Source organism: Eriocheir sinensis, chromosome 14 (assembly GCF_024679095.1).
Source record: "Eriocheir sinensis breed Jianghai 21 chromosome 14, ASM2467909v1, whole genome shotgun sequence".
Taxonomy (NCBI): domain Eukaryota; kingdom Metazoa; phylum Arthropoda; class Malacostraca; order Decapoda; family Varunidae; genus Eriocheir; species Eriocheir sinensis.
Window position 1 is genome coordinate 18905682 of NC_066522.1, and position 26399 is coordinate 18932080.

Below are 26399 nucleotides of genomic sequence, written 5' to 3' on the forward strand. Positions count from 1 at the left end.
AGTACGTATGTGAGAATAGGATCAATTAGTTACCATGGTGAATTAGAAAACTGAGGTTCGTGAGCTGAAAAGTGAACGAATGGGCGAGGAATACAATGAGCAACCAAATAAGGAAGCGAGTAGATGAGTGAGTAAGTGAGTGAGGGGGCGTTACTCACCGTGCTGCTGCTGCTGTTGGTGCTGCTGCTGGCCGCGCAGTTGTACGCTCCATCATATGACTTCTGAAAAGGGGAAATTAACTTGTTTTATTTTAGCATACTCGAACACTGCAATCGCCCATATAATCAAGAACACTATATCGACCAAGGGACCTTATGATAATTTTTTTTTTTACAGTAAACGAAGCAGCTCAGGTGTATATAAAAAAAAGAGAGGAAAAAGCCGGCTAAACACTGCCCCTATAAACTATAAAATTGACTGCAACATCCTCATATAACATCTTAACATCCACTTCTTCTACCTCTTAAATTCCGCCGCAATGTTGCCTCTCTTTCTATCTTCTATCGATATTTCCACGCTGACTGCTCTTCTGAACTTGCTAACTGCATGCCTCCCCCCCTCCCGCGGCCCCGCTGCACACGACTTTCTACTCATGCTCATCCCTATACTGTCCAAACCCCTTATGCAAGAGTTAACCAGCATCTTCACTCTTTCATCCCTCACGCTGGTAAACTCTGGAACAATCTTCCTTCATCTGTATTTCCTCCTGCCTACGACTTGAACTCTTTCAAGAGGAGGGTATCAGGACACCTCTCCTCCCGAAACTGACTTATCTTTCGGCCACCTCTTTCTATTATTTTTGGGTCCAGCGAGTAGCGGGCTTTTTTTTGTTACTGTTTACTTATTTTGTGCCCTTGAGCTATCTCAATTGCTGTAAAAAAAAAAAAAAAAAACTGCGCTATAGCCTATAGGTACGTAGATGTTGAAGCCTACACTTGAATTATCTTTAGTGTGTATCTTTCGTTGACTTTCACTAATGTTATCGATGCCACATGTACGTTCTCGTTAAAAAAAAAGAATTCTACCCTTGTTATTCCCTTGATTTTCGTGAATTAAAGAAAGAAAAAGAAAGAAGGAAAGAAAGAAAGAATGAATGAAAGAATGAGAAAGAAAGAGAAAAAGAAAGACAGAATCGATTACATATACTCACGTTCCTGCTTTGCTATACCCTCAGACTCGTCCTTTCTTTTTTCTTTCTTTTTTTCTCATTCTTTCATTCATTCTTTCTTTCCTTCCTTCTTTCTTATTCTGTCTTTTTTAATTCACGAAAGTCAAGAGACAGAATCGATTAAATATACTCACGTTCCTGCTTTGCTATACCCTCAGACTCGTCCTTTCTTTTTTCTCTTTCCTTTTTTCTCATTCTTTCATTCATTCTTTCTTTCCTTCTTTCTTTCTTATTCTGTCTTTTTTAATTCACGAAAGTCAAGAGACAGAATCGATTAAATATACTCACGTTCCTACTTTGCTATACCCTCAGACTCGCTCTTAAACATACTTCGTTCCTCGCCAATCATCGTCACTTAACTAATACCTACATACTACATACTAATACGTCACTAATACATACTAATACTAATACTACACACTAACACATCCCATTTGATATTCGGCAGCTCTTACGGTAATACTAAATCAGCTTCCGTTCACAAACTTCGTGTATCGTAAACTAGGATGATATAAAATGTAAGGGAAATAAATAATAATTGTATACCTGCATGTCCGCGTACTGCTGGAACTTGTTGTCCTGGTGCTGGATGATGAGCTCCACGTCCTTAGCGTAGGGGGAGACGGCGAAGTTGTCACAGATGCGCTTGATCCTCTCGCGTGACCGCAGTTCGTGTCCCGGCTGCACCGCCAACGTGTGGATGTAGAAGTCCGCCGGGTTGAAGGTGGACGGGCACTTGTGGCCTAGCCTATGGAGGGACAAGGTGGAGGAGGAGGACGAGGTGGAGAGGGTTGTAGGGAGGGAGGAAATGGCGTTGATATAGAGAATGAGGGAAGGAAAGGATGCTAAACACACACTCACACACTCTCTCTAAGTATAACTACCTATCTATTTATCTATTAATCTCTACCTATCTATCTCTTACAGCTTTACACAGGGATACACACACACTCTGTATATCTATGTACCTCCTTATCTATCTAAACACACACATATACTCTTTCTACCTATAACTACCTATATATTTATCTATTCGTCTCTATCTACCTATCTTTTTATCTCTTACAGTTTTGCACAAGACACACATAAGGGCTGCACACACACACACAAACACTGTATACTTATCTACCTGTTTACCTATCTATCTATCTATCCTTCTCTTCATATATATTACCTACCCGTCAAGGAACTCCAGAGCGCCATTAGACGAGCCGATGTAAGCCAGGCGACCCTCCGCGAGCAGCATGAGCTTGTCGAACATGAGGAACACTTCGGTGGAGGGCTGGTGGATGGTGCAGAGGATGGTCTTGCCGCGCGCTGCCATCTCCTTCATCATCTTAACCAGCTTTCGCGCGTTGAACGAATCCAGGCCGGTCGTTGGCTCGTCGCAGAACAGGAGCGGCGGGTCAGTCAGGATCTATGAATGCGAAGGAGACGGATAAGATAGCCTTGGTAGGGAGAAACAGTAAGGGGCATGAAAAGAGACAGACAAGAAGGTAGGCACACATACGCACACACACATATACAATGGCATACATAGAGTCGCCTTAGCAAAGAAACACACATACACTATACGTTAAACTGATATAGCATGGATAGGCAGGATAAATAAAGCGATAAATAAGCGGATAGGGAGGATAGAGGGAAGGGAGGAACACAAGAGAAGAGAAGATACATATGGACAGATTAATAAGGTCCTAGACAGGTTAATTAATAGAGCGATGGAGATATTTACGAATGAAATAAATAGGCATGTGAGTGAATGAGTTATTGATCGACTGACTGACTGAATCACTCTTTCGCCCCATCCACCCCTTCAATCTTTCTCCCTACATCCCTCCTCTCATTCATCCCTTGCCTACGTACCTCCCACATACTCCTCCGTTCTTTCCGCTGCCTCCGTCTTGTTACCTCTCTCCCTTTCTCCCAACCTCCTTCAGTCTCTACTTCATCCCTCCTTCCCCTTATCCTACATACATGTACACTCTTTCATTTTGTCCCTACGTCCCTCCTTCCTTCTGGTCCTTCCTCCCTGGCTCTTCCGTTCCTCCATTGCTTGCTTTCTTCCCTCATACAATCTTGCGTTTTCTCCCTCCCTCCCTCCCCGCGCCTCACCTCGGTAGCAAAGGCCAGTCTCTTTCTTTCGCCGCCAGAGAGGGACTTTTCCAGGCCTGGCGCCCCGATGCGTGAGTGCTGCACCTTCGTCAGACCCAACTCCTTCAGCAGCTCGTGTACCCGCCCCCGTCGCTCGTTGGCGGTGGTGCGGACGTCCATGCGAAGCCGCGCCTGAGGGGGGGAAAGAGGTCAAAGAATGCGAGTGTTAATTTTGTTACGCAAAGAGATACAAGAACAGATTTGGGAAGGAAATATGATCGCTTACATTTATTTATTTACTTCTTGTTGCGTGATTAAGTACCCTTACATACACACACACACACACACACACACACAGTCCCCCCCACTCACTTTATACCCCAACCCCCCTACATACACCCTCCCTCACCTTCCCCCTTACCCTCCCCCTACCCCTCCCAGAACCTCCCCCCCCCATACACACCATGAACGTGAGGTGTTCCTTCACGGTGAGAGAGGCCACGAAGAGGTCATCCTGGTGAACGTAGCCGGAGAGGGCGTTCATGCTCCTGTTGGCGCGGTGGCCGTTCACCAGTATGTCTCCGTCCACCATGACCTCGCCCGGCGTGCGGTGCGCCAGCGCGTTCATCAGGGTGGACTTGCCCGCCCCGCTGAGGAACAAAAGTGACTGAGTGCATGACTGGATTGACTGACTAACTGGCTATACTAACTGACTGACATGTTGGAGTGACTGACTGGCTGACTTATTGAACTGACTCACTGACTGACCTATTGAGTTGAGTGACTGACTGATTGACTGACTGACTGTCCCATTGAACTGACTGACTGATCTATTGAAGTGACTGACTGACTGACTGGCATGAGTTGACTGACTGACAGATTGCTTTAATTTACAGATTGAATTGATTGTCTCACTGGTGGACTGATTGACTGACTGACTAACTCACTGGTTAGATTGATTTTCCGACTATAATTGCATTGGCTAACTGAGTGATGAACTATTTGAATTAACTGACAACGGATGAATGACTGACTAAATGAGATTGGACTGGTTGATATGCTAACTGACTGACTGACTGACTGACTGGGCCTGTGTACACTCACCTGGCACCCATTAGGGCCACTAGACTACCTGGACGAACCGCACCGGACACTGTAACGAAGAAAAACGTTTATTATACTTCCTCCTCCTCCTCCTCTTTTTTTTTTTTTTCTATATACATTCTCACGTTCATCTCCTTTCTTCTGTAGTTATAACAATTTTCTCTCCTTTATTGTCTCTCCCTTAACATTGCATCTCTTTCTACCTGTCTCCCTCTCCCTATTAACCTCTCTGTCTCCCTGTCTGCCTATCTGCCACCCTGTCTCCTTCTGTCTCTCTCCCTCCCTTCCTCCCTTGTCTGTCTCTCCTTACGTCCTTGTCTGTCTTTCTTCATCTCCCTGTCCCTCCGTTTATGTATCTCCTCTCCTCCCTGTCTCTTCTTCCCTCCTTTCCTTGTCTGTTTTCCCCTACTTCCTCATCTGTCTCCTCCAGCCTCTATTTTGTCTTCCTTTCCTTGTCTTCCTCACACAGTCATCCTGCATCCTTCCCTGCCCTTCATACCTCCCTTCCTGCCTCATTATGTCTCTTGCAGCCTCACTGTTAGTCTTTCTTTTCTTGTCTTCTTCCCTCACACTCTCAACCTACTTCCTCTCTGCCTCTCTGACTGATACCCTCCCTTCCTCCCTGCCCAGCGACGTGCCTGAGTTGAGCACCAGCTTGAAGGGTTTGTGTCCCCCCGACGCCTTGTACCACGTCTTCTTCTGCGGCACGTACACGCTCATGTCCCGCCAGGTTAGCGTGATGCCGTCCTCCACAGACTTCCAGGTGCCGTAGCGGGACGGGGCGCGACGCGTGAGCTCCGACCCGGACTGTGTTGCGGAGGGTAGGGAGTGAAGGGGGGTGAGGGAGAAAGGTTAGCAACGGAATGCACCGAGAGGGAAGGAGAAATAGTATTCTTACATGTATTGTTGTGCGTATGCAAGCACACACACACACACACACACACACACACACACACACACACACACACACACACACACACGTACCCCGGTGTCGGAGTCATCGTAGTGGCCGAGGAACTGTGCCGAGTCTAGCAGTGACTCGTTGTCGTCGTCGCGCCCCGCCAGGCCGTCCAGGTGGGTGTAGTATGGCAGCCCCAGCAGGTTGGGGTTGCCCGTCAGCACGAACTGATCCCGCGCCAGTGACCGCAGACGCCGCCGGGCCTCGCCGCTCTCGCTCTCGATGTCACTCATGTTGCCGCTGCCGCTGCCTCCTACTGCGATGCCCTGCTGCTGCTGCTGCTGCAGCCACCGTTGTTAATGCCTCCTCCTACCGCTGCTGCCGCTGACCCGGGGCAACACGCCGCGCCACACCTGCGGAAGGCACCAAGAGACGATATAGGCGGCCTTTGTGTGTCCTGCGGTCCAAGCACAACCACCAACCCACACATACACAATAAACGTCACTTCTCCGTCGTATTCGTGTGCACGCGGTCACAATGACACACACTCAGTGAGTGCTACCGTTCTGTGATGACTCTTTAGCAGGGCTTTTTTTCTCGCCCCAGCACCCACAAGTCAACCTGATACTCCTCCTCAGCATTAACTTACTAACACCGACTTTTAATCTTCAGTATCCCGTAGAAAAGAGAATAACTGCGAAGAAGCAGCTGAATTCTTTACCATTTTTTTCTTATTGAAAATGAATCAGTCATCATCCTTTTATATACAAACAGTGCATGATATTTATCATGTATTTTTAAGATACCTTTGGGGGACACTCCCATGACCCCGCCCCAGGGCTCCAAATGGTATTGGGGCGCGGCTTTAGGAATACCTGCTTTGGAGGGGCAGATAAGTCATGAGGAAAATATCGAATTAGGCGTTGTTAGCGTGTCTGGAAAGACTTGTGTTGGAAACTGGAAAGATCAAGAAATTAAAGGTGCCAGACCCAGACAGTGTGTTTGCGTGTGTTTGCCTTTGGCCAATAACAAGTATATTGATCCCTTACAATGAGGGAAATAAGTAATATTGTCCCGCTACCTGATAAGGTATTTATCTCCCTTTTATTAGTCTCCAGCTGTAGAGAAAATGCTCGAGTCCATTGCAGATGAGTGATCATTTAGAGAAACTTAAATTATTTATGTCTCGCAGCTCCGCTTCACAAGAGTAATAATGTCTCCATAATAGCAAGCTGTGCCTGGTGGGCTGTCAAGCGCTGCCCTGCGCTGGCTCACGGGTCCCATGTAGACTCTTAAATTGTATCCCTGTGTATTTGCTGGCCGCAGCACTCGGTACTTGCTGCACAGCGTGTACACACGGGTCACAGCACAGTGTGTACACACGGGTCACAGCACAGTGTGTACACACGGGCCACAGCACAGTGTGTACACACGGGTCACAGCACAGTGTGTACACACGGGTCACAGCACAGTGTGTACACACGGGTCACATCCCACATTATCCACATACGGTTGAACAATTTGTCCACACGGGTCATAGCATAGGCGCGTCTGCTGGTCTGATACACAGCGTCTGCACAAGTCACAGTATTCACAGCATGTGCATTCAGGTCACCGCACACAAAGCATGAACATTCACTGGTCACAGCACACAGCGTGTCCTCAGGGGTCACAGCATACACAGCGTGTGCACATAGTTCACGGCACACAGCGTGAGCACACGGAAATCACATAGTTTATGTTCACGGGCCAGAGCACAGCGTGTAGACTAAACATGAAAAGAACACACAAACACAAACAGTGTGTACACTTGGGTCACAGCGCTCTTGACCACTACGTGAGGTGCACAGTTTGCCCGGTCACACTGAAACACACACCAAGAGTTAGTCACCACGCAGTGACCGTTGTCGCTATGATGCGCGCTTATGCCTCACGGACTGACTAACTCACCGTCAGGGAGGGGAAGGAGCGGGAGACAGGCAGAGTAGCAGGTCAGCGAGAGGCGGGGAGTGAATCCTTAGTGGTGTTGCGTCATGGAAGACGCGCTCGTCCAGTGGCCGGCTCCGGTGTCATCCGTCTCAGCCCTGATTGGTGCTCGGAGAGAGAGAGAGAGAGAGAGAGAGACTCGTTGCCTTACAATATTTCATTTACTTTACTGAGGGTCCTGTGTTTTATTAGGAACTACAACATTATGTTAATGATTCTGCGATACTCGAATACGCAGTGCATTAATGCATATCTATGTCGCCTCCTAAGACTGAACCAAGATAGATGGAGGTAACTATTTTTTTATGACGTCGGATATGGCGAAAGGGTGTGTTGCCGCGACATGGACACACACACACACACACACACACACACACACACACACACACACACATACATATTTTTTTTCATGTTCAGCCTATGGCACCGGTAGGCTTTCTTGATGGGACATGATGGCTGGAAGTGGCGTCTTGGCTCATGCTGCCCCCCGGAGCTCATTTTTTATCCTCTTTAGTGGAGGAATAATGGAATTAAAAATGAAATTGATGAATATGTATTAATTTATTTTTATTTTTAGCGAGACTAGTGAGCCGAGTCATATGAAAGAAGAATTTACAAGTAGGTCTAAGATGAAAGGAAAAAAAATTATTGTTCAGCTATCGTGCTCACATTGACGGAAATCATCCTAGAGGAAGCTACAGCAAAATAAGACGAAAAAAAAAATATATATAAAGACAACTGGTTGAAAGCAATTCCTCATCAAACTAAAGATAAGAATACAAATGAGGCAGGGATGGCGGCCTTCTGGAAAACAGAGAATCACATTGCGTAGCGCGGCTTTCTCAAGCGCCGCGCCAAAAGCAACAGTTCTTAATCACTGTTTGTTCCCGTCGTGTCGTATGGGGGAGATAAGTGGAAATTGCTTATACATCAGTAAAGTATATTGAGAGAAGTGTCCAAATAAAAAGCAAGGGCTCAGTTCTAGGAATAACTATAGTATTTAAGAAAAACTAGTTGGAAAAGAGAAACAAAATGAGTAACCACGATACTCGGTAAATAGGAGGAATGGGAATTGTCAAGACGTATTTGTATGTAGGAGGAAGAACAAAAGATGGACGAAAAAGTAGCGCAGGCAAAAATAATGTTGAAAGGTCCAAGGAAAGGCCGTTCAGCAGATGATGAGATGAAACTGAGGCAAGTGGAAAGTTCACATCAAAACTGGGAACTACAGGAACACGAAAAACACAAATGTGAACGTTTAGACGAGACTCGTATACCGCATTGTAATTACATAGACAGACTGACAGACAAACGTACAGACAGACAGACAGATACAGAGACAAAGAAATGAAAAGAAAAATTAACAGAAGAACATTAACAAACAGAATGTAGCCGAGGTATGAGTAAATCGGGCGCGGCGGTAGCTGAGTCTCGCCCGCAGCAAACCGTCACGTTCCCTGCACCCATGAGCCGCGGGGGCCATGTTCGGTCAGACGTTCTTACACTTTTGTTGGCACGTGATTCGTTCATCCGATTGTTGTATTGTTCTCTCTCTCTCTCTCTCTCTCTCTCTCTCTCTTTCCTTTACTGTGTTTTTTTTTTTTACGTAGTTTGATTGGTTTCCTCAATACTTCTCCATATATGTTTGCTTTCACTCCTTTATGAACTTTACCATTTCTCTCTCTCTCTCTCTCTCTCTCTCTCTCTCTCTCTCTCTCTCTCTCTCTCTCTCTCTCTCTCTCTCTCTCTCTCTCTCTCTCTCTCTCTCTCTTTCCTTTAGTGTTTTTTTTCTTACGTAGTTTGATTAGTTTCCTCAATACTTCTCCATTTCTTTGCTTTCACTCCTTTATGAACTCTACTTTTTAAACATTCACACCTCCAGCCTAGTAGTGAACCTTGTATCCTCCCCCATGAAGGGTGCGGTGCCGGTGCTGAACCTTATGGACGTCAGGGAGTGCCGGCCACCTGGACCCCTTCACTGCCTCCACCATCCCACCCTCAAGGCCTGGGGCTGCGGCACGGCACACAGAAGGGCAAGATGAGGCTCTTCATGGTGCAGTAAGGTGACCAGGCTCCAAGTTTTCAGGTATGCTCTGGGTCTGCATGCAGCTTCATTGTTTATATTGTCTACTCGTATAAAAAGTTTGATTTTTTTTCCATTTTTTATTCAAAGAGGGATTGGTTTAACATGAATGCTACCTCTTTAGGCATTCAAATTTATTCCTCAATTGAGCATACATGTAATATCCTTGATGAGGCTGACTTTGTGGATGAAGAGGAGGAAGTAAAGAAGTTGCAAACAGAAAACATTTAAGAGAGACGATTCTGAATCTATGTAAGCTCTCTTCCTTCCATGTAAACTTCCTATTTTCTGTAGGTATCCATTTATTGACCAGTCCAAAAGAGAGAATGAAGAGCTGGGTGGGCTGCTCTCTGACCCCCCAGGCCAGGATTCGAATCAAGCCCACGATTCAGAGCTTGTGATGCTAACCACTTTACCACGCTTGTTACTCATACAAACAAACCTTTGCTAGCTGTGACAGGCGAGAGAGGCAAGCACCGTGCCTTCAATGTGTAGTGGTTACTGTGCCTAGCTACAAATTTGTGTCCCAGTGTAGTGGATTCTAAAGGGGCTATTACGCTGGGCAAATTTCCTGTGGATCTTGTCAAACCACGATTTCTGTTAGCATGGTTCTCATTTGTTTCTTGTTATTGCTGCTGCTGATGATGGTGAGTAATACCGTCGTTCTTCGTCCTACTGAAGCTTTGGAAGATCGTGGACCCGTGAGAAAACCACGCTAGTGGAAATCGTGGTTTGACTGAAGATCCACGGAAAATTTGCCCAGAGTAATAGCCCCTTTACCCACCAGTGGCTCGAGGGCCAGTGAAACAGAAGAGCACTGAGGTCATGTGCAATGTAAACATAACTGTTAAAATTTTGAGTTTTAAGTATCATCAGAAATAGTCTGTGGCATAGATCAACTTAAGCAACCACATTTTCATATTGCAATACAGTGTGGCTAATAATTTCAACACAAAGCAGATGAGGTGAAAGATAAAATTCCAGGTAAAAGAACACAACAACAAATCATTTACTTCCTTTATTTTGTCTCTTCATTCCCCTACAACAAATAATCACACAGCATTAACAAGCATTTGCTGACATACAGAGTAACACTGTAAACTAGTGGAATGAAGCTTTATATCTGGCCAACCGAGAAATAAAGCTTAAATGTCCATCCACACCTCACACAGCAACACAGTCCTTTGAAAAAAAATATTTACACATTTTCCACTAAGGTAAATACACAGTTGTTACTCTTTTATCCACACAGTCAGTCCACCTTGTGAGTACAGTCATTCACCTTGCAAGAAAAGTAAAGAAAAAAATCATCTTTCTGATTCAGAAAATATTCTAACAAACATAAGAATAAATATAATTTAAAAACTTGATGAAACCAAATAATAACAAACAATACTTTGTAAATTTTCATGTCACTTAAATTCAGAAAGGATCTGAATAGTGTGCAGTGGCTGCTTTGGACACGGCACAGAAGTAACAGCACTCATTCTTGTGCAGGTCTTGCAGCATACAGCTTGCCAGCATCACACTCATGCATTACTGAAAAAAGGTTGAATAAAATTTATTGTATTTCTTCAATAACAACAAAGATAGGTTGCTTGTAATGTAATAATTTGTTACTAAAGTCAAAAGTTTAACACAAAATAAAATTATAAGACCTAATTTTTTCCCTAGAAAATGGATTATTGAATATTTATGGTGTTACTGGCATGGGGAAGTAAACTTCAAATGGTCAATGGTTGAGTATCCACTACGAAATTCAACTTGTTCTCTTGGTTGGGTTGATGGTTTGAATCTAGGATTGCTCTTATTTTGTTATGATCTTAGTTTTAAAAGTTTGTAGGTCACAGGGAGAAGAGTAAGTGGTTGGTGGTTCTTAGATGTGTTTATGTATTGTATGTACCAGTGTTCAAGTATGAGACACTTGGCACTGCTGTGTGCATGTTGTGCTGCCAGTAGCAGCAAAATTAAAGCTAATGATGGAAGTAAAGCACAAAGGCATCTAGCCTGGGAAGTTTTCTAAAGTTCTGTCAGCATCATCACATAAGGTGCTCCCACTTAGCTGTCTGGAGTGCAAGATGATTTGCTTTGTAAGCCAGATCATGATGCACTATCTGCTAACTGTTGTCTAGAGATTTATCTTTTCCTCACATGGAGAAGCATGTGTGTCCACACTATCCTATGCTAGAAGCATGCTATGGTGCATGCATAATTTATTATAAGAATAGTACAATGAGTACAATATGCATAAAGGTTGAAGCAAACAATTTGAAACACAGTAACAAGCTGCTGAATCTTTGATGCTGCCTGCTTCAAACATTGTGTTTACTGGGCTTAATGTCATGGCAAGCAAATATCTGGCATAGGGCACTGCACACCCCAAGTGCTTCCATGTTAAAGAGGAATCCAAGACAACAAAGAATTAGTGTATCAGGAGCAGCATCATAAAACAACCACCATGATACATTTTAAGTAACTAAATGGGAGAACTCTCAAGTTCTTGTAAAATGGAAGACTGTACCACCTGGCATTGATTTTTCACCCTTCAACTTGTCTGTAAAAATGTTTATTTGTAAATTGGTGAGTCAGCAGCTGTCTCTCAAGCATTTATCAAGTGAGGCTTCCCTCTTAGGAAGTCACCTACATCTTTATGCACAAAATGCTTGTCCTAATGGGCATGATACTCTCCTGTCTGAAACCAAGTGGGCACATGCTGTCCAGAGAGCTCAGCTGAGCTGGTGGACTAGATTTCTGATTTCTTAATCAACAAGTTAGGATGGGTACCTTTGGTATGACCAACATTCTTAGCAATTTTAAAGATGGGAGAAAGGAAAAGGGTGTCAAGGTGAGTTTATTCCTAACTATAATTGATTCACCCAAGTCTTAAGTGTGCATTATCATGCCCTGGCAACTTGCTGTCCCATGGTGTGTCCAATTTTGTGGATAATGTATGAAAGCCTACACATAGGCAACAGTTGTCAGAATCAAAGATATGCAGGCAACAATAACAAGAAACATCAGCTAGTCAATTTTGAGTTAAAAATTATCAGTACTGTCACAACAGCTGTTTTGTTAATTTACAAGATCACTGATTATAACTATTAAACAGCCTTAGTGCTGTCTGCCACTGAGAAAATTAGGAGGCTTTATTTTAACAAAGCAGCTGTTTGTGATGGTACAATAATTTTTAAATTGAAAATTGACTATAATTGATATTTGATAGTTGGCTGCATATTATTGATGCTGACGACTGTAGGCTATCATATAATCACCATGCAATCAGATGTGACGTGTGACAGCAAGTTACAAGAGCACAAAAATGCACACCTCAGACTTGGGCAATCTGACTATAGTTTTGCTTTCACTTCTTCAGGTTAAGTAATGTGACTCAGGTTTCATCCTGCACATGAGATGCCCTGCTCACTGCTCAGAGCCAAGGTCACAGGTCGCCGACCGGGCGAGCGCCGGCGATGACGTAACCGGACTCCCAGCGAATCGCAAGCGTGTTTTCAGAGCTCAGCCAACCGTAAGGCTTCATCTGGGGGGGCAGCATGAGCCAATTATAATGGCGCCACTATAAACAGCTGCCTGCGCCATGACGGGCTCGGGGCTGACCATCAGGCCCACATGGATAGTCTACCGGCGCCATGGCCCACATGGGAAAAAATCTCCACGGGTCGGAACAGATAAGTGCTTTTTCAGTGTTTTCAATACCTCGAGTTTTGCGCTATACCTTCGGAATGAAGCGAGCGCGAAACTCGAGAGGGTACTGTATATCTTATCCATAGGAGCCATCGTGAGTGGTACATCTTACTATTAATAAGATTTTTGGAAATATCATTAACAATTTTTCTTATTCCTCAGGGAAGTCCTGCACTCTGTGATGTTACAGAGTCCACCAAGTTTGGTAGCATGATTCATCTGCCTTATCCAGTATCTTCTACAATGAAACATCAGTCCCTCACCTCAAGGGTTACAAAAGTCCTGGAAATTTACAGCTACTCAAGTTTTTTTTAACATTCAACTATATTTTGGATCCAAATGATCCCCAATTAAATATATGAAATGGGTAAGTTCAACTGCACTAGCAAGGCAACTTTAATAAATACCCAATCCAACTGACAGTACTTAGCCTTCCCCAATTTACTATAAAAGCTCCCATCATGACAATGATAATTTTTATTATGTAACTTTACAGTCACATCTACAAGAAGAGCAGCAGGGAGGCAGTCAGATGGACCAAGCAAACAAGTGCCTTCATTATGAAGGACAGACTATATAGGAAACTGATAATGGTGCTGTAAGAAGGGTAAAGTACTTTAACAAGGTATGTATTAAGATGGAAAATGACAATGTGCATGTTTTTATGGTACAAATATAAGTTTACTGATTTTCAAAACATTATTTTTCATGACCTCCTGTCAAGCATATAGTCAATATACAGAACATAAGTGCCTCACATGCAATTTGGTGTCAAATAAAAGCAACAAGTGTTAGGGACATTTTACAAACAAGCATGCAATGTGGAAAAAACTCCTTATAGCTGCGAAACTGTTACTGAATTTACTCTTTGTACATCTTTTATGAATGCACACTTTACAGTTAAAGAGAAGTTACTGACGTTTTAACACAGCAGGCAAAGCCAAAATGATTGAATCAACTAACACAGTATACAGAGTACAAAAACAAACAACGATAACATTAATAACGAAGTATCATGCAGAAGTGCAAATAGACAAGAAAAGCCATTTAGCAAGATATGGAATACCTTCCACCACACTCAATCCAAGTTATTTCTGCTGCGGCTGGGAAAATCTGTAAGACCTATTGTAGTATGGCCCATACACCATCTTCACCTCCTGTCTGCCGGCACCCAGAGAAGCTAACTGTTACTTTAAGTCATACATAAAATGAATATCTGTTACTGTCACCTTAATAGGAAAAAAATGTCCTGCAGACTCATAGGAACACTTCAGACAGTATATTGGCAAGAAGTACAACCAACTGCATTCATTCTCAATACATTGACATGAATCTGAAGAACTAGTGAAAAGTATTGTGCACAACTGCATGAATAGAAGTATCTTCTGACAGTGGCTATTTCATGTTTAGTGAAAACATGCATATTTGCCATTGAAATTTGCAATAAATTGTTCTAGAATGAAAGTAGGCAGTTGTACATCTTGTGTGCTTGGGGAAAAAGAAATTATGAAAATTTGCAAAAACTGAAGTAAATGTATCTACTAATTATTGGGGAACAGCAAGCACATACAACTTATTATATATATAGGTACTTGTGTAACAAAATACTATTCATATATTGCTTTGAAATCTATAATATTTACATTAGTTTAACCAGGTTTCTGTTAGTGAAAAGAAAGTTTTATTCAAATTGATGTTGATAAAAAAAAGCAAGAGTACAGTGGGCCCTTGTATATTTCAGTTCCTGCTTATACGGATTTGTGTGGTATAAATAAGGTTAGAAACCCTTTCATATCATAGGAATGGAAGTGTATATCTCTGGCTTAATGTTGTAAGTACAGTAGCCTATACAGAGTTAGGGCAGAGAGTATGACAGTGTTAGCCTTGGCAGGGGGAACAGATAAAGTGACAAATTAAAACACTTAAAAGATATAAGTTTGGGAATATGGGGGTGGGAGGTATGGCAGAGAGCAGTGATGGGTGGACAGTTTAATATGATTCTGGATACCATTAGAATTTTTCAACTTCAGGACAAGTTTTCTAATAAAGGCATTAAAAATCATTTTGATTATTTATATTTACTTTTTTTCTGGCAACCTCATAAAATCACCTACTGTTAGCCAGAATAAATAAAATATAACTGTAGTGAATGAGTAACTAGAGATGATTTTCAACCCCTTGATACAAAAAGGATCATCCTAAATATAATAAATGAACTGATGCTGTGGTTTGCATTTGCAGTGCCCAGCTCTGATAATCATTAACTAGCAGTCCCTCCAGAACTGTGGAAAGCTCTTCTTACCCACTAGATTCAGGAAAGAACATGTCCAGCTAAAACTACAGGGAATCCTGCTAACTATTATGTAAGGAGCTTAAGAGATGGATTGGAATAGTGGCCATGGCAAGCAGTACAACCATCTCTTTGCCTCCAGCCATCCATAAGTGACTGATGAAAAGCTGATGCTGTGTGGTTACAGTACCAAAAGCAGTATACTATGCTTACATCATTGTGTGTGTGTGTGTGTGTGTGTGTGTGTGTCTATATATATATATATATATATATATATATATATATATATATATATATATATATATATATATATATATATATATATATATATATATACATATATATTTATATAACTTTGAATTCTGAACTATGAAAGGACCAGCACATGGAACGAGTGTTTTGTTTTTCATGTACAATGTAGGATAGCTATTTGTCGTGTGTGTACTTGTGGTATGAGATATACGAGAGCCCACTGTAATCTCACATTACTTTTTTCAAGTTTTCATCACCTTTTCAATCAGCTGATGGAATTAAATCTTACATTGCATAAAGTTTGGCACCCTTACCATGAAGTTGAATTATACACAAATACATATAAATAAGGTGTGAAAGTAAACTCTAGGCAAAACTTAAAATCAGTGATGTGATACTAGGCATGCCCAACCAATGATACACAGAAGCATGTCACCCTGCACCAGACAAAACCAACCATGATCACAACCATTCACAGGGAATTAATGAACAGGGACTTCCTTGATGCAAGTTCAATACCGTTTTATGATATACCGTGTAAGCAGTCATATTCCTAACCCCTATATATATTTTATTACTTTCAGGAAACCATGACTAGAGCTACACTATAAATGTTACCTTGAGCATTTAACCAAGCAACACCAAAAGATCCACAATAAAAGCATTTGCAATGAAAAATGGATTCCTTATTTAACTTCCCTGGTACTGCAACTTTAAATAAACACACACAATGGCAAAGAAATACATGTATGTGGATGGTGCCAAACTTGACTTAACGAATGACTCAAGTTACACAAAACCAGCCAAATACTTACTCCTTCCTCTTGGCAGCGATGTTAGACAGCATTGAGTTGCCGCAGAAGAAGGTGACGATGCCAATCATGAAGAGGTAACGTAAGGTGGTGAACATGTCGAGGTGAAGCCAGAACAAGCAGAACAATCCAAAGATAACTGCAAAATGTAACCATAGCAGTAAGGTTCAATAGAGCTTAAACCATGATAAATGAACACCTTTAAACTTCAATAAGAAAAACTATTATAGGTGAGAAAGTTATTTTAAGTTCATTTACATTTCAGACATAGTTTTCTGACTACATGTTTTTCTGGGCAATTCCTACCAAACTAGAGTACCATTTTCTTGAACAATTATGAATGCACAGTACCATCTCACCCTCATTCACAATTCACAGTTTTTCTAACAATGTTCATTTGAATAATAATGAAACATCATTCAGTGTCTGACAATATAGTGTCACTTAAAGGGGTTTGCACAGCTGAAAAATCCTACCTTCTACAAATGAATGTTCTCTCCTTGTTTTGAGAGCATATTTCAAATGGAACAGATGGTGATGAGGGTGACAAGATTATTCTTTTTTTTACACTTGAGAGTACTTACCAGCCAAACCTATATGGAATGTGATGGCAGACAGGGTGATGGGAAAGTTGGCCACATTGACACCCAGTTTGTACCACTGCAATGTTAAGGTGAAACACATGTGTACATACTCTAAAACTTAAAAGTAGTTATCACTTTCAGAGATGAATACGGACTCAATGCAATATGAAATTAAATACTAAAGCATAAAGGAAACTTTTATATCACATATTTTAAAGCTTGCTGATGAGTACAACAGCAAGAAGTAAAAAGTATTCACCATTATCAGCAGCAGCAGAAGAGGCAGCACACACAACACTGTGAATGTGCTGGACACCACACTGGACGGTCTCTGGTCTGGGCTGCGGAAGACGTGCTTGATTTCTGGCCGAACCTGTGGACAAGATGCAAGCAAATGTTTTTACATTTGAACGTTACTTCCAAATAAAAAAGTTATCTAAACACAAATAAGCCCACTAGCAAGCAGAATCATATCTATCTATTTATATCTCAAACATCTGATGATATTTATCATTATCAGAAAATATACTGAACAGATATGATTTCCTTCTTCTAATTACTTTGTAGGTATAATCCTGAGGCTGGGTGGGGCTGGAGGCCTCAGGGAAGGTGAGAGAGAGGTCAGTTAGATGCCACAAGGTAGGGTTGCTGATGGATGCATCTCCAATGATGAGTTCAACAGAGTACACTCCACTGACTCCTCCAAATTCCTTCATACTGTTGCTTACATCCTGCAGGAAAAAGAAAAGAAAAAAAGATTACAAAGAGAAAGAATTGGTAATGCAGATGCAGGTACAAATAAATATAGCTAGATTTTCATGCATTTTTACGGAATAATGAGCAGAACAACCATCAAAAAGCCTTGTGCTATACTTACAATATCAAACTTGTAGACATCATTGGCATCAGTTTCAGCAACAAAGATGATCTCCCGCTTAGAGTCAACGTGAGTGATCTTGACAAAGGCCTGGTGGACTTCAGTGGGGCGGCCTGAAGCAGTGTCACGCACAACAAAGCGTAACATCACCCGTTGATGCTGGTCGGCCACCAACACTTCAGAGAGAGTGTTTGGGTAGGCCACTCTGATGAAGATCATGTATTTGTTAATTACCTGGATATATTCATTGATAAAAGGCAAATCTAAATACATTTTATAGATACTTTCTTTAAAGATGAAACTTAAACAACTTCAGACATCAGGTCCACCCTAGGTTAAGAAATGAGTTAACCTGATCACTAGACATCCAACTTCTGAAAAATCATTATAATTTTCACTCATTACTAGTTCCCTACAGGACAATGATAATACCGTTGGTCAATAATAATTATAACAATATAATGGAAAATCATAATTGGAAAGAAAACAAAGAAAAACTAACTTTTTCAAGTTGGGAGCAGTGGATTGGTCAGAATCTGCAGTGCCGATCTCCACACCCTGAATGTCAATGGCGGTGAGAACCTTGAAGGTCAGCTGAGCGGCAGAGTGGCCCACCAGCCTGGTGTCCGGAGCATCCACACTCACCACAAGGCGATAGAAACCTCGATCTGGGCCACGTGACATCACATCCAGTTCGTACACTCCCCTGAAGAATGGAAATTGAATCTTTATAGTACCTGATGCACCTCTCTTAAACTTTCCCTGGTTAAACAAAAGAAACAATGCTGTACAACAATACTAGTTAGATTTAGTGGAAAAAAAAGGCATATATAAGTGAATGTTTTGGTATAATTTACTCAAAATCATATTAAAACCCTTATAATCAAGACGGGATATCCTTGTTACTTGTAGATTCACGAACATAAACGATCATAATCTATATTGAAGACTTATGGGAATGATATTTATATTCGGACACAGGCTAAAAAAATAAAAATAAAAATAAAAAATAAATAAATAAATAAATAAATAAAAAGTTACTGAAATATTTCATTCTAGCAAATTTAATTCAACCCCATTTAATTTATGGATTAAAATGGGGTTTCATCAACACTGATTTCACCACAGCAGTCTACAGTCAATACAGGGCTGACTACACATTTAATAATATGCTTCTCCTTGGGCCCAAACTAAATTGTTAAAATAACAAAGATTTTGTGTGAAACCTATTTTGAGTTCAATCAACATCCTAGAGAACATTTTTATTATGAGATATAGGTGATGTTATGCACTCTGATTCTGTCGGCTGTTTACATGAGTATGAACCCAAAACTCACTCAGCTGAAGAAACTGGGGTGAGCGTCTCCTTGGAAATGATCACCACCTCATCTGACTCTCTGGTGGCCGAGTTGGCAGTCACCTTCAAGGACCCCAGGCTGTTGCCTTTGAGATCAGTGACCCTCACCTGTCAAAGGTAGACTACTGTAAAGCTTGGCAACTAAGTTATTGAACCACTATTTATTAGCTTAGAAGACTACTAATATTATATGTCACAGGAACTTGTTAAAATAAAGAAATTTTTACACAAAGTCTGGTTGCACATAGAATTTATTCATCCACTGGTAACTTAATTTTCTTATGAATATTTTTAAACATCCATCTCATCTAAATCTAATTCTGACTTTTTAATGTTATACTTTACATATGTCTTTATACACCCAACAAAAAGATTGCATCAGTGTCCGAGGGTTTACTCACCTGCACCTGTGGAGCCTCGGCACTGACCGCAACATTGCTGGCCAGGGTGATGGCCACGGGCACATGGAACCTGGAAACAAAAAATAATAGCATGAGAACTAATTTACAAGTAGTAAAATTAGTATGCATTTTACAATGAAGGATTTTCCTTAGTTACAGTTTTAGAGGTGACAAAGTACTTACTTGTTATTGGTAAACATGGATACAGCTTCTAAAAGGTAGTACACCCCTTTAGACATCTGAACCGACTTCCGAGACATGAGATAATTGGCAAATTTGACAGCCTGGTCAGGCTTTACTGGAGGAGCTTTGTTAGAGGTTTCTGCTAGCTTGTAGGCACCACTGAGAACCAGAGCTGTAAAAGATGTGTATATTTTGTATTATTTGAAAATTTAACAGAGTATAGGGTGTAGAAAGAATTAGAAAAAAAGTTATTTGCCTGTGTATCCTTGACTATTATTAACTTTAAACTCCAATGTTAGGTCATATGTACAGATTAAACTTCATCAATTAATGCTGAAAGACTTGAGCAAGTGTGATGACAACATAGAAAAGGACATTACTGAAAACAATACTGGTTCTGCTGACATGGACAGCAATAAACAACAACACCCACCAGTTATGGACAGCCCTCCTTCAAACTGGAGCATGCGACCATCCACTTCATCAGCCTGCACCACAGCATCTTCAATCCGCTCAAAGATGCTGCCCACCTCGCCCTTGAGCTGGGCCCCCACATGGAAGGCATACCCTAAGCTGGAAAAAAAAGCAAACAGGAATAAGTTGTAATTCAGAAGAGGGAGGGGCCTTTGGCAGGATATAGAGCTGTTAAGGGGGACTCGTGACCACCTTTTTATACGAGTATAATGGAGCTAGGGCAGCAATGAGTGACTCGCTTTAGTTTACAATTCTTCAGGTATTAAAACTTGTCATACCAATGCTAACTACATACTAGTGCAAGTTTCTTTCGATAAAACTTGGGTAATGAATATCAAACAGGTGATGAAGGAAACTACAACCAATTGGCCAGCTGGCAAATGTAATCAAAGGATATGGAGATTAGGTAGTGGTGAGCAGCATGCACTACTTCTCACTGTAAATAAATTTTTTCCTATAATTAAGATGGGTCTACCTTTCATCTATCCTTAACCTAGTTGTACAAAGTCTTACCTCAGGACACTGTCATCTTTCTTCAGAGCCATTTGTGTGGCACGCAGAACTTTGGCAGTGTCCAAATCCACCCCCAAGTTAGAAGCTGCAGTGACAGCATGAAACAGCTCCTGTGATGATGCTCCTTCCCGGATAGCCTCACTCACAGCCTGAAGAACCGTAAATACATTAAAAAGAAAATGTTTAATAACTATTACATTTGACATCAATCTTGACTTCAAAAGGATAGCTACTGAATTCATCTGGAAAGGCAGACTTGAAAGGAAAAGTTAGAGATGATGCAAAGAAAGCTATTAAAATTCATTTAGTACCCTGACTTCCACAGAATAAAGCAAATAATACATGAAAATACAACTAACTGACCTGCATGGATGCAGCTGATGCCTCAATGGGGCAGCCAAGGGCCTTGCCTGCTGAAGAGGCCAAAAAGAGTGTCTCTACTGTCACCCCATCATTCACAGAGCTCTTCACAAAATTACATACTCCCTGAAATGTAAATACACATACACATTAGGAATATACAAAATCAATCAATTAATAAATAATTTCTTATGCAAGAACCCTGCAGCCAAAATAAATGAACTAAGTAAAAGCAACGGTGGAGTACTTCCATCTTCTAAGACAGTGTAAACTAATAAATTTCATTGAAATATCTCAATTTAGTAAGACTTTCTTTGTATCGTTCTCAATATCTTGTGTTAAATAAATGTCATACTGAACTTCTTTTCTGAGAATGTCACATTCCACTGCAGCTTTTAGATAAACAAAACACCATGCCACTAATCACATTATTTGGCTAAGAAAGTTAAGACTGCTCTCACACTTGGCTACTGCTATATGTATGATGAACTTATTTATTTTTTATAATCACACAAATAATACTTCAATCGCTTGATTAGTAGTACATAAACTTCTAGATGTACCTGAGGATTTGGAATTGGCTGTCCCAGGTGTTTGTAGCCAGCTGAAGCATAGAGGACCTGGGCCAAGTCAGAGAGGGACCAGGCAGGCTCCAGGACCAGTTTCAGGCGCTCCTTGTCCCCTGGAGTCAGGTAGGTTGAAGGGGAAAGTGCAGAGCTCACCCCGAGCAGAGCTAGGATCACCAGTGCCCCTGAAACAAATAAATACATTAAATCATCTTCAACAGTGTCATTCAATCATTATCCAACTTCAGGGAGACCAGACATTTGAATCACAGCTGGAAATATCAAATAACATGATTGTGGGATTTATTTTGCTCCCAAGCAATTCAAGAACTGTAATAGAGAAACACCCAAACCCTGGTATGGTAGTACAAATTCATTATAAGTAAAGACCATGTTGTGGTATCTTAACACATAATTAAAAGAAAAACAAACGTTAGCATGTTTTGTAGACCCTCCTGACGTGGAAAGCCCAAGAAATCCAACTTAGCTGTGGAGTACCTATTTCGCCGGCCAGATAGGGAGCTGGCTTCCTGTCTGGCTGGTTGCGAGTTCAATCCATAGCACTGGGAAGTGTACTTCCACCTTCACGGGCTATATCACTTTATGTGTTTTGAGACACCGAGATATGGAAGTCAGCAGATTTAAGTGAATGGCTGACTGAGTGGCTATATTGTAGCGGACACATGAATAGCTTCCAACAAAGTAATCTATTATCTCTACTACTTCGAATTGCATACCAAAGTCTACTAGAAAAGTTTCAGCAACCATAGAGTAAGTGTGATTCTGAATAAAATTCTGTATTTTGACCATTAAACTATTAAATGCCATGACTTGTCTTGTGTTTCGATATCTTGATAACCACAGTCAACATGGTAGTCCACCACCCCTACACTGAGTTCTACTCCTGACATGTTTCAGTTGGTCAGGAAGAGAGGTATTCTCTGTCCACCTTGGAGTGGGCATATGTAGTATTATGTACGATAGGGGTTATCAGGGATCCCTTGCAGCAGAAGGTCCACCTTCCCATTGAAGGATTCTGTACACAGTTATTAGTGTTCCTGATGGTCCTTGGCAGGCAGTTAAAAGTCGTGGTCCCTCACTGGTAAAACTTGTGGCAAGTATGGACTTCGGATACGGACTTACTGCTTCAATTGTTAGTGGCAAGTATGGACCTCAGATACTGACTTACTACTGCTTCAATTGTTAGTGACAAGCATGGACCTCAGATACTGACTTACAGCTGCTTCAATTGTAAGTGACAAGCATGGACCTCAGATACTGACTTACTACTGCTTCAATTGTTAGTGGCAAGCATGGACCTCAGATACTGACTTACTACTGCTTCAATTGATAGTCTGTAGCAGGTCCGACTGCATCAAGAGTGCTTCTGGCCTCTAATCTCTTCTCCAGTTGTTTATGATGAGTTTGGGACTACTTCTTAAGGATTGCCCATGCGTAAATTATGCTGGATCTCTCCCTTCAGAGTTGCCGAGTTTTTAGTCTGTCCCAGTACCCAGATTTTTGTTGTGCTCAGCCTTCTTGCAATAACCCTTTTATCAAAGGAAGACAGGTTGATTATACCTCAGCCAGGATTTGAACCACAGCTGAGGCGCCTTTGGTTAGATTTAACTGTTTATGAAAAATACATGATACATTTTGCACTGTGCAGTTGTAAGTTGTCATTGACTGTGGGTAGGCAGTGGGCGTACTTCTGGAACATTACCTGATGCCTTTATCTACACAGTCTGACACTTCGGGGATGTAGGTCTGGGCTCTATATATGAACATGCCACTCACACAGGAATGGCATTATAGGGGGGGGGTTGCTGCCTTATGGATTACCAGGATAAAGGTTAAACTGTCATTTTTAAATATGTAGTTATTCTGAAAATTTGCTCAAAAACCCATACTGTAGATTTCTCTAATTACATATTATGCCAGTGAGTTTTCAGAAGTTATCAAAGAAGTAATTGCCAGTGATAATATATTCTTGGATTCAACAAATGACCTAACTTCAGTGTTAGCAAAATTGCTAAAGAAAAATATGATACTGCAAAAGGCGTCCACCCCTCGAACATGGCCGAGTGGCGCTGCTCCATATGTCAAGTGGAAATTACTATCATCAGACGACAGTTACACATTATTCCTTGCTTGCCCGTGACCTGCGTTGGCACCTGCTGGCCTGCACGCGGGGCTGGGGGTGTGCTGGCCTGCCGCTGCCTGCACCGCCCGGCCTGCTGCCAAGCCATGCAACGCGCCATACTACCCCTATCTCTCCCTCTATGTAAGGTGATGGGCGTCTGAGGACTCCCTGTTGTGTGTGCACGGTGTACACAGCCACAACACATCACATCAGCGGCACAATGTCTCCCTTTGAGCCGTCCCGTCACCGCCGCCGCCGCCAGCCAATCAGGGCCGCGCTGCGTGGCCCGGCCGGCCAATGGGCGGCGGCCTGCCCGGCGCCGCACAAACAAACCCTAAAACACTACTGTTGCCCGCCTGTCCGCCGCCCCACGCTGGCCGCCGGGGCACAGCATAGCCCTTTGCACGCCAGGGTTCCTTTCCAAAGGCTCACCGGCCCCCGCCACGCCCGTCCCGGCCTGTAATTCCCCCAGCGGTGCTCACCTCTCCTCATGGCTGCGTCCTCCCGCGGGTGTCAACACTCTCGGCAGGGACCGCGCCTCTAAGACAACGCCGGCACCGCTCACACTCTACACAGCTACACCCTTATTTACTAATATATTTTTGTTTATTCTCCCTCCTTGTAACTCAAGGAGGATTTAATTAGTTTTTTTTATTAAGATTTTGATCAATCTTTTACTGAGAACATGCACCCATGTATATGCGGTCAGTGACGTTACTTCATTGACTCATAATGGAATATTTTCTATAATTAGTATAAATAAAGCTCATTATTTTTTTTTTTATTCTTTCAGCCCCCCACCCCAAAAAAAAAAAAAAAAAAAAAAAATTACACATGAGGTCCCTTTTTTCAATCATCTGACAGATCGGAAATCAGATCGAGATTAGGTAAACTTTTCCCTCTTTTAGACAATTTCTTATTCATAAAGGGTTCATCCTTCTTCCTTATTTAGTCAATGTAGTCATTCCTCCTATTAACCATTCCTTCTGTCCATGTGTCACTTCGCTGCTTGTACGGGTTTACTTTTCACGTCCTGCAGATATCACCAGAAGTAATTAAAATTAGACCATAACTAGTTTTCGTATTTATATGCTACTACTAATTCTTCACATTACTATATTTACTTGCTACAGTGGTAGTTTTCCTATATGAAACTATATGAACTCTTCTTTATAACGTAGTGGAACGTCCCTCATTGACAAGACTACAGCAGGTCACCGGGCCAGTGGTACGGACCTGTCTGACCTCCAGTGTCTCACCTGGTAGACTAGAATAACAGAAAAAAAACCTTTGGTCCCAGACTGTAACTGGGTTTCGCCTTTTTAACAATTCACGTTTCACATAATTCAGTTTTAGTTATGAGAAGCAGGGGAGTGCGGGTCATATTCTTAAACATTTCGGCGCACAAACACACATATTTTACAACCCTTCCATAGGAGTTTGGGACATTTCTTGGGGTAGTTTTCTAACCCTGGTGGGAGTCTGACCTTTTTCCTGTACCGAGAACCTAAAGAAAAACTCATTAGAACCCGAGTAATCTCCTTTTTTGGCATTTGAAAATAGTTGATGCATGAAGCGAAACCGTCTGAATACGGTCCAGGGCCTTTGAAGTGTCTTGCCCAGTGTGCCGTTAATTTAAGAGACCAGGGGCCGGATTCATCAAGCCACTACAAGACCGGTCGTTGGTATAAGTCTTTAAGTAAATCTGTCCTCTACGAATGATCTTTTTGTTTAGGCTGCTCCGATGACAGTGAATGAAGTACTGGCCTGGTCGACACTTCTTTCATTGCCATTGGAGTCGCCTTAAGATCAAGAGCGTTCCTAAATGATGGAGTTACCAGAAGACTTACCAACAACAGGTCTCGTAAGAGGTTTGATGAATCCGACCTCCTTGCTGCATCACCAGGAGAGCATAAGAGTGCACTGCCTGCCAATGCACTTTATGTTATTAGTGCAAATGTGCTTGAGTTTGACACGATAAACCACCTGACTCAATGAAGGGCTAAAGTTCTATATATATAAACGCTCCCACTGATCTGTGACTAATCGTGTATAGAACATATATATACGTATTTGGTTATGTACATAGTATAGGTTTGTGATAATACAGTTGGAGGTAATTAAGATGGTCAACAACAATGCAATATATACTAAGGATGTTAATTTAGTATTCATGTTATCATGTAGGACTTCGACTAGTTATTTGCAGGACAGGAGGAGTTGGAAAGAAAAGAACGAAGAAGTGCCATGCTAATTTTATGTAAACACTATTGAGGATTGGCTAAAAAATGGATACTCAGGAAAAACTAAACAAGTCAGATTCCCATTTAGTCAGGTAAGTCATGAGTCAGTTGAGTAAGAGCATAACGAAGCTTCATTTCAGAGTTTCAATTTGGCGATTTGTGATGCTGGAATTTGATGTCCCCGAGCATAGTTTTTATATGATTGCAGTGACAGACAATAATAATGATAATACTAATAATTACATTGTTTTATTGTTGTTTTATGGCCACAGTGCTTACTTCATGCTCCACTGAGTCCATTAACACAA

General features: G+C 41.8%; 2 protein-coding genes and 1 long non-coding RNA gene across 7 annotated transcripts in view; 1 reads left to right on the forward strand and 2 right to left on the reverse strand.

Annotated features, from left to right (window-relative positions):
• Positions 1-7343, reverse strand: part of LOC126998595 (protein scarlet-like) — a 13401-nt gene extending 6058 nt beyond the window's left edge. The window contains exons 1-9 of one of the 3 annotated variants that reach the window (XM_050860497.1): positions 7216-7343; positions 5351-5677; positions 5005-5173; positions 4367-4415; positions 3726-3912; positions 3284-3454; positions 2347-2585; positions 1715-1916; positions 159-221 (exon numbers count right to left, since the gene is read on the reverse strand). In XM_050860497.1, the coding sequence (XP_050716454.1) occupies positions 159-221; positions 1715-1916; positions 2347-2585; positions 3284-3454; positions 3726-3912; positions 4367-4415; positions 5005-5173; positions 5351-5557 (1287 nt within the window). In that variant the 5' untranslated portion in view covers positions 5558-5677; positions 7216-7343. Of the gene's footprint in view, positions 1-158; positions 222-1714; positions 1917-2346; positions 2586-3283; positions 3455-3725; positions 3913-4366; positions 4416-5004; positions 5174-5350; positions 5678-7073; positions 7196-7215 lie in introns of those variants that run through there. The other 2 variants (XM_050860496.1, XM_050860499.1) reach the window with 2 other exon arrangements.
• The window catches only part of LOC126998599 (uncharacterized), a 43034-nt gene extending 29025 nt beyond the window's left edge, over positions 1-14009 (forward strand). Inside the window, exons 5-6 of the long non-coding RNA XR_007752945.1 lie at positions 9168-9337; positions 13199-14009. This is a non-coding gene — a long non-coding RNA (uncharacterized LOC126998599). The remainder of the gene's footprint in view (positions 1-9167; positions 9338-13198) is intronic.
• LOC126998596 (dolichyl-diphosphooligosaccharide--protein glycosyltransferase subunit 2-like) lies at positions 10338-24454 on the reverse strand. 3 transcript variants are annotated; one of them, XM_050860502.1, is made up of 16 exons: positions 24331-24454; positions 21703-21890; positions 21143-21265; positions 20780-20928; positions 20226-20365; positions 19793-19964; positions 19610-19679; positions 19189-19316; positions 18354-18557; positions 17852-18056; positions 17535-17705; positions 17234-17347; positions 16975-17050; positions 16394-16529; positions 14103-14197; positions 10338-10873 (listed from the first exon to the last, which is right to left on the reverse strand). In XM_050860502.1, the coding sequence occupies exons 1-15, from the start codon at positions 24338-24340 to the stop codon at positions 14125-14127; spliced, it is 1959 nt and encodes a 652-aa protein (XP_050716459.1). In that variant the 5' UTR covers positions 24341-24454; the 3' UTR covers positions 10338-10873; positions 14103-14124. The 3 variants fall into 3 exon arrangements, with proteins under 3 accessions (XP_050716459.1, XP_050716457.1, XP_050716458.1); XM_050860500.1 differs by lacking the exon at positions 24331-24454 and adding an exon at positions 23843-24114; XM_050860501.1 differs by lacking the exons at positions 14103-14197; positions 24331-24454 and adding an exon at positions 23843-24108.
• Positions 24455-26399: the final 1945 nt, after the last annotated feature.

Bases quoted from the DNA above. Each gene is read 5' to 3' on its own strand.
- LOC126998596 (XM_050860500.1), bottom strand. From the start codon at position 24,053: ATGTGTTGTGGCTGTGTACACCGTGCACACACAACAGGGAGTCCTCAG. The intron at 21,266-21,702 runs GTACATCTAGAA...TTTACATTTCAG, and splicing joins AGCCAATTCCAAATCCTCAG to GGAGTATGTAATTTTGTGAA. The intron at 17,348-17,534 runs GTAATTAGAAGA...TCTTGTCCACAG, and splicing joins CTCAGGATTATACCTACAAA to GTTCGGCCAGAAATCAAGCA.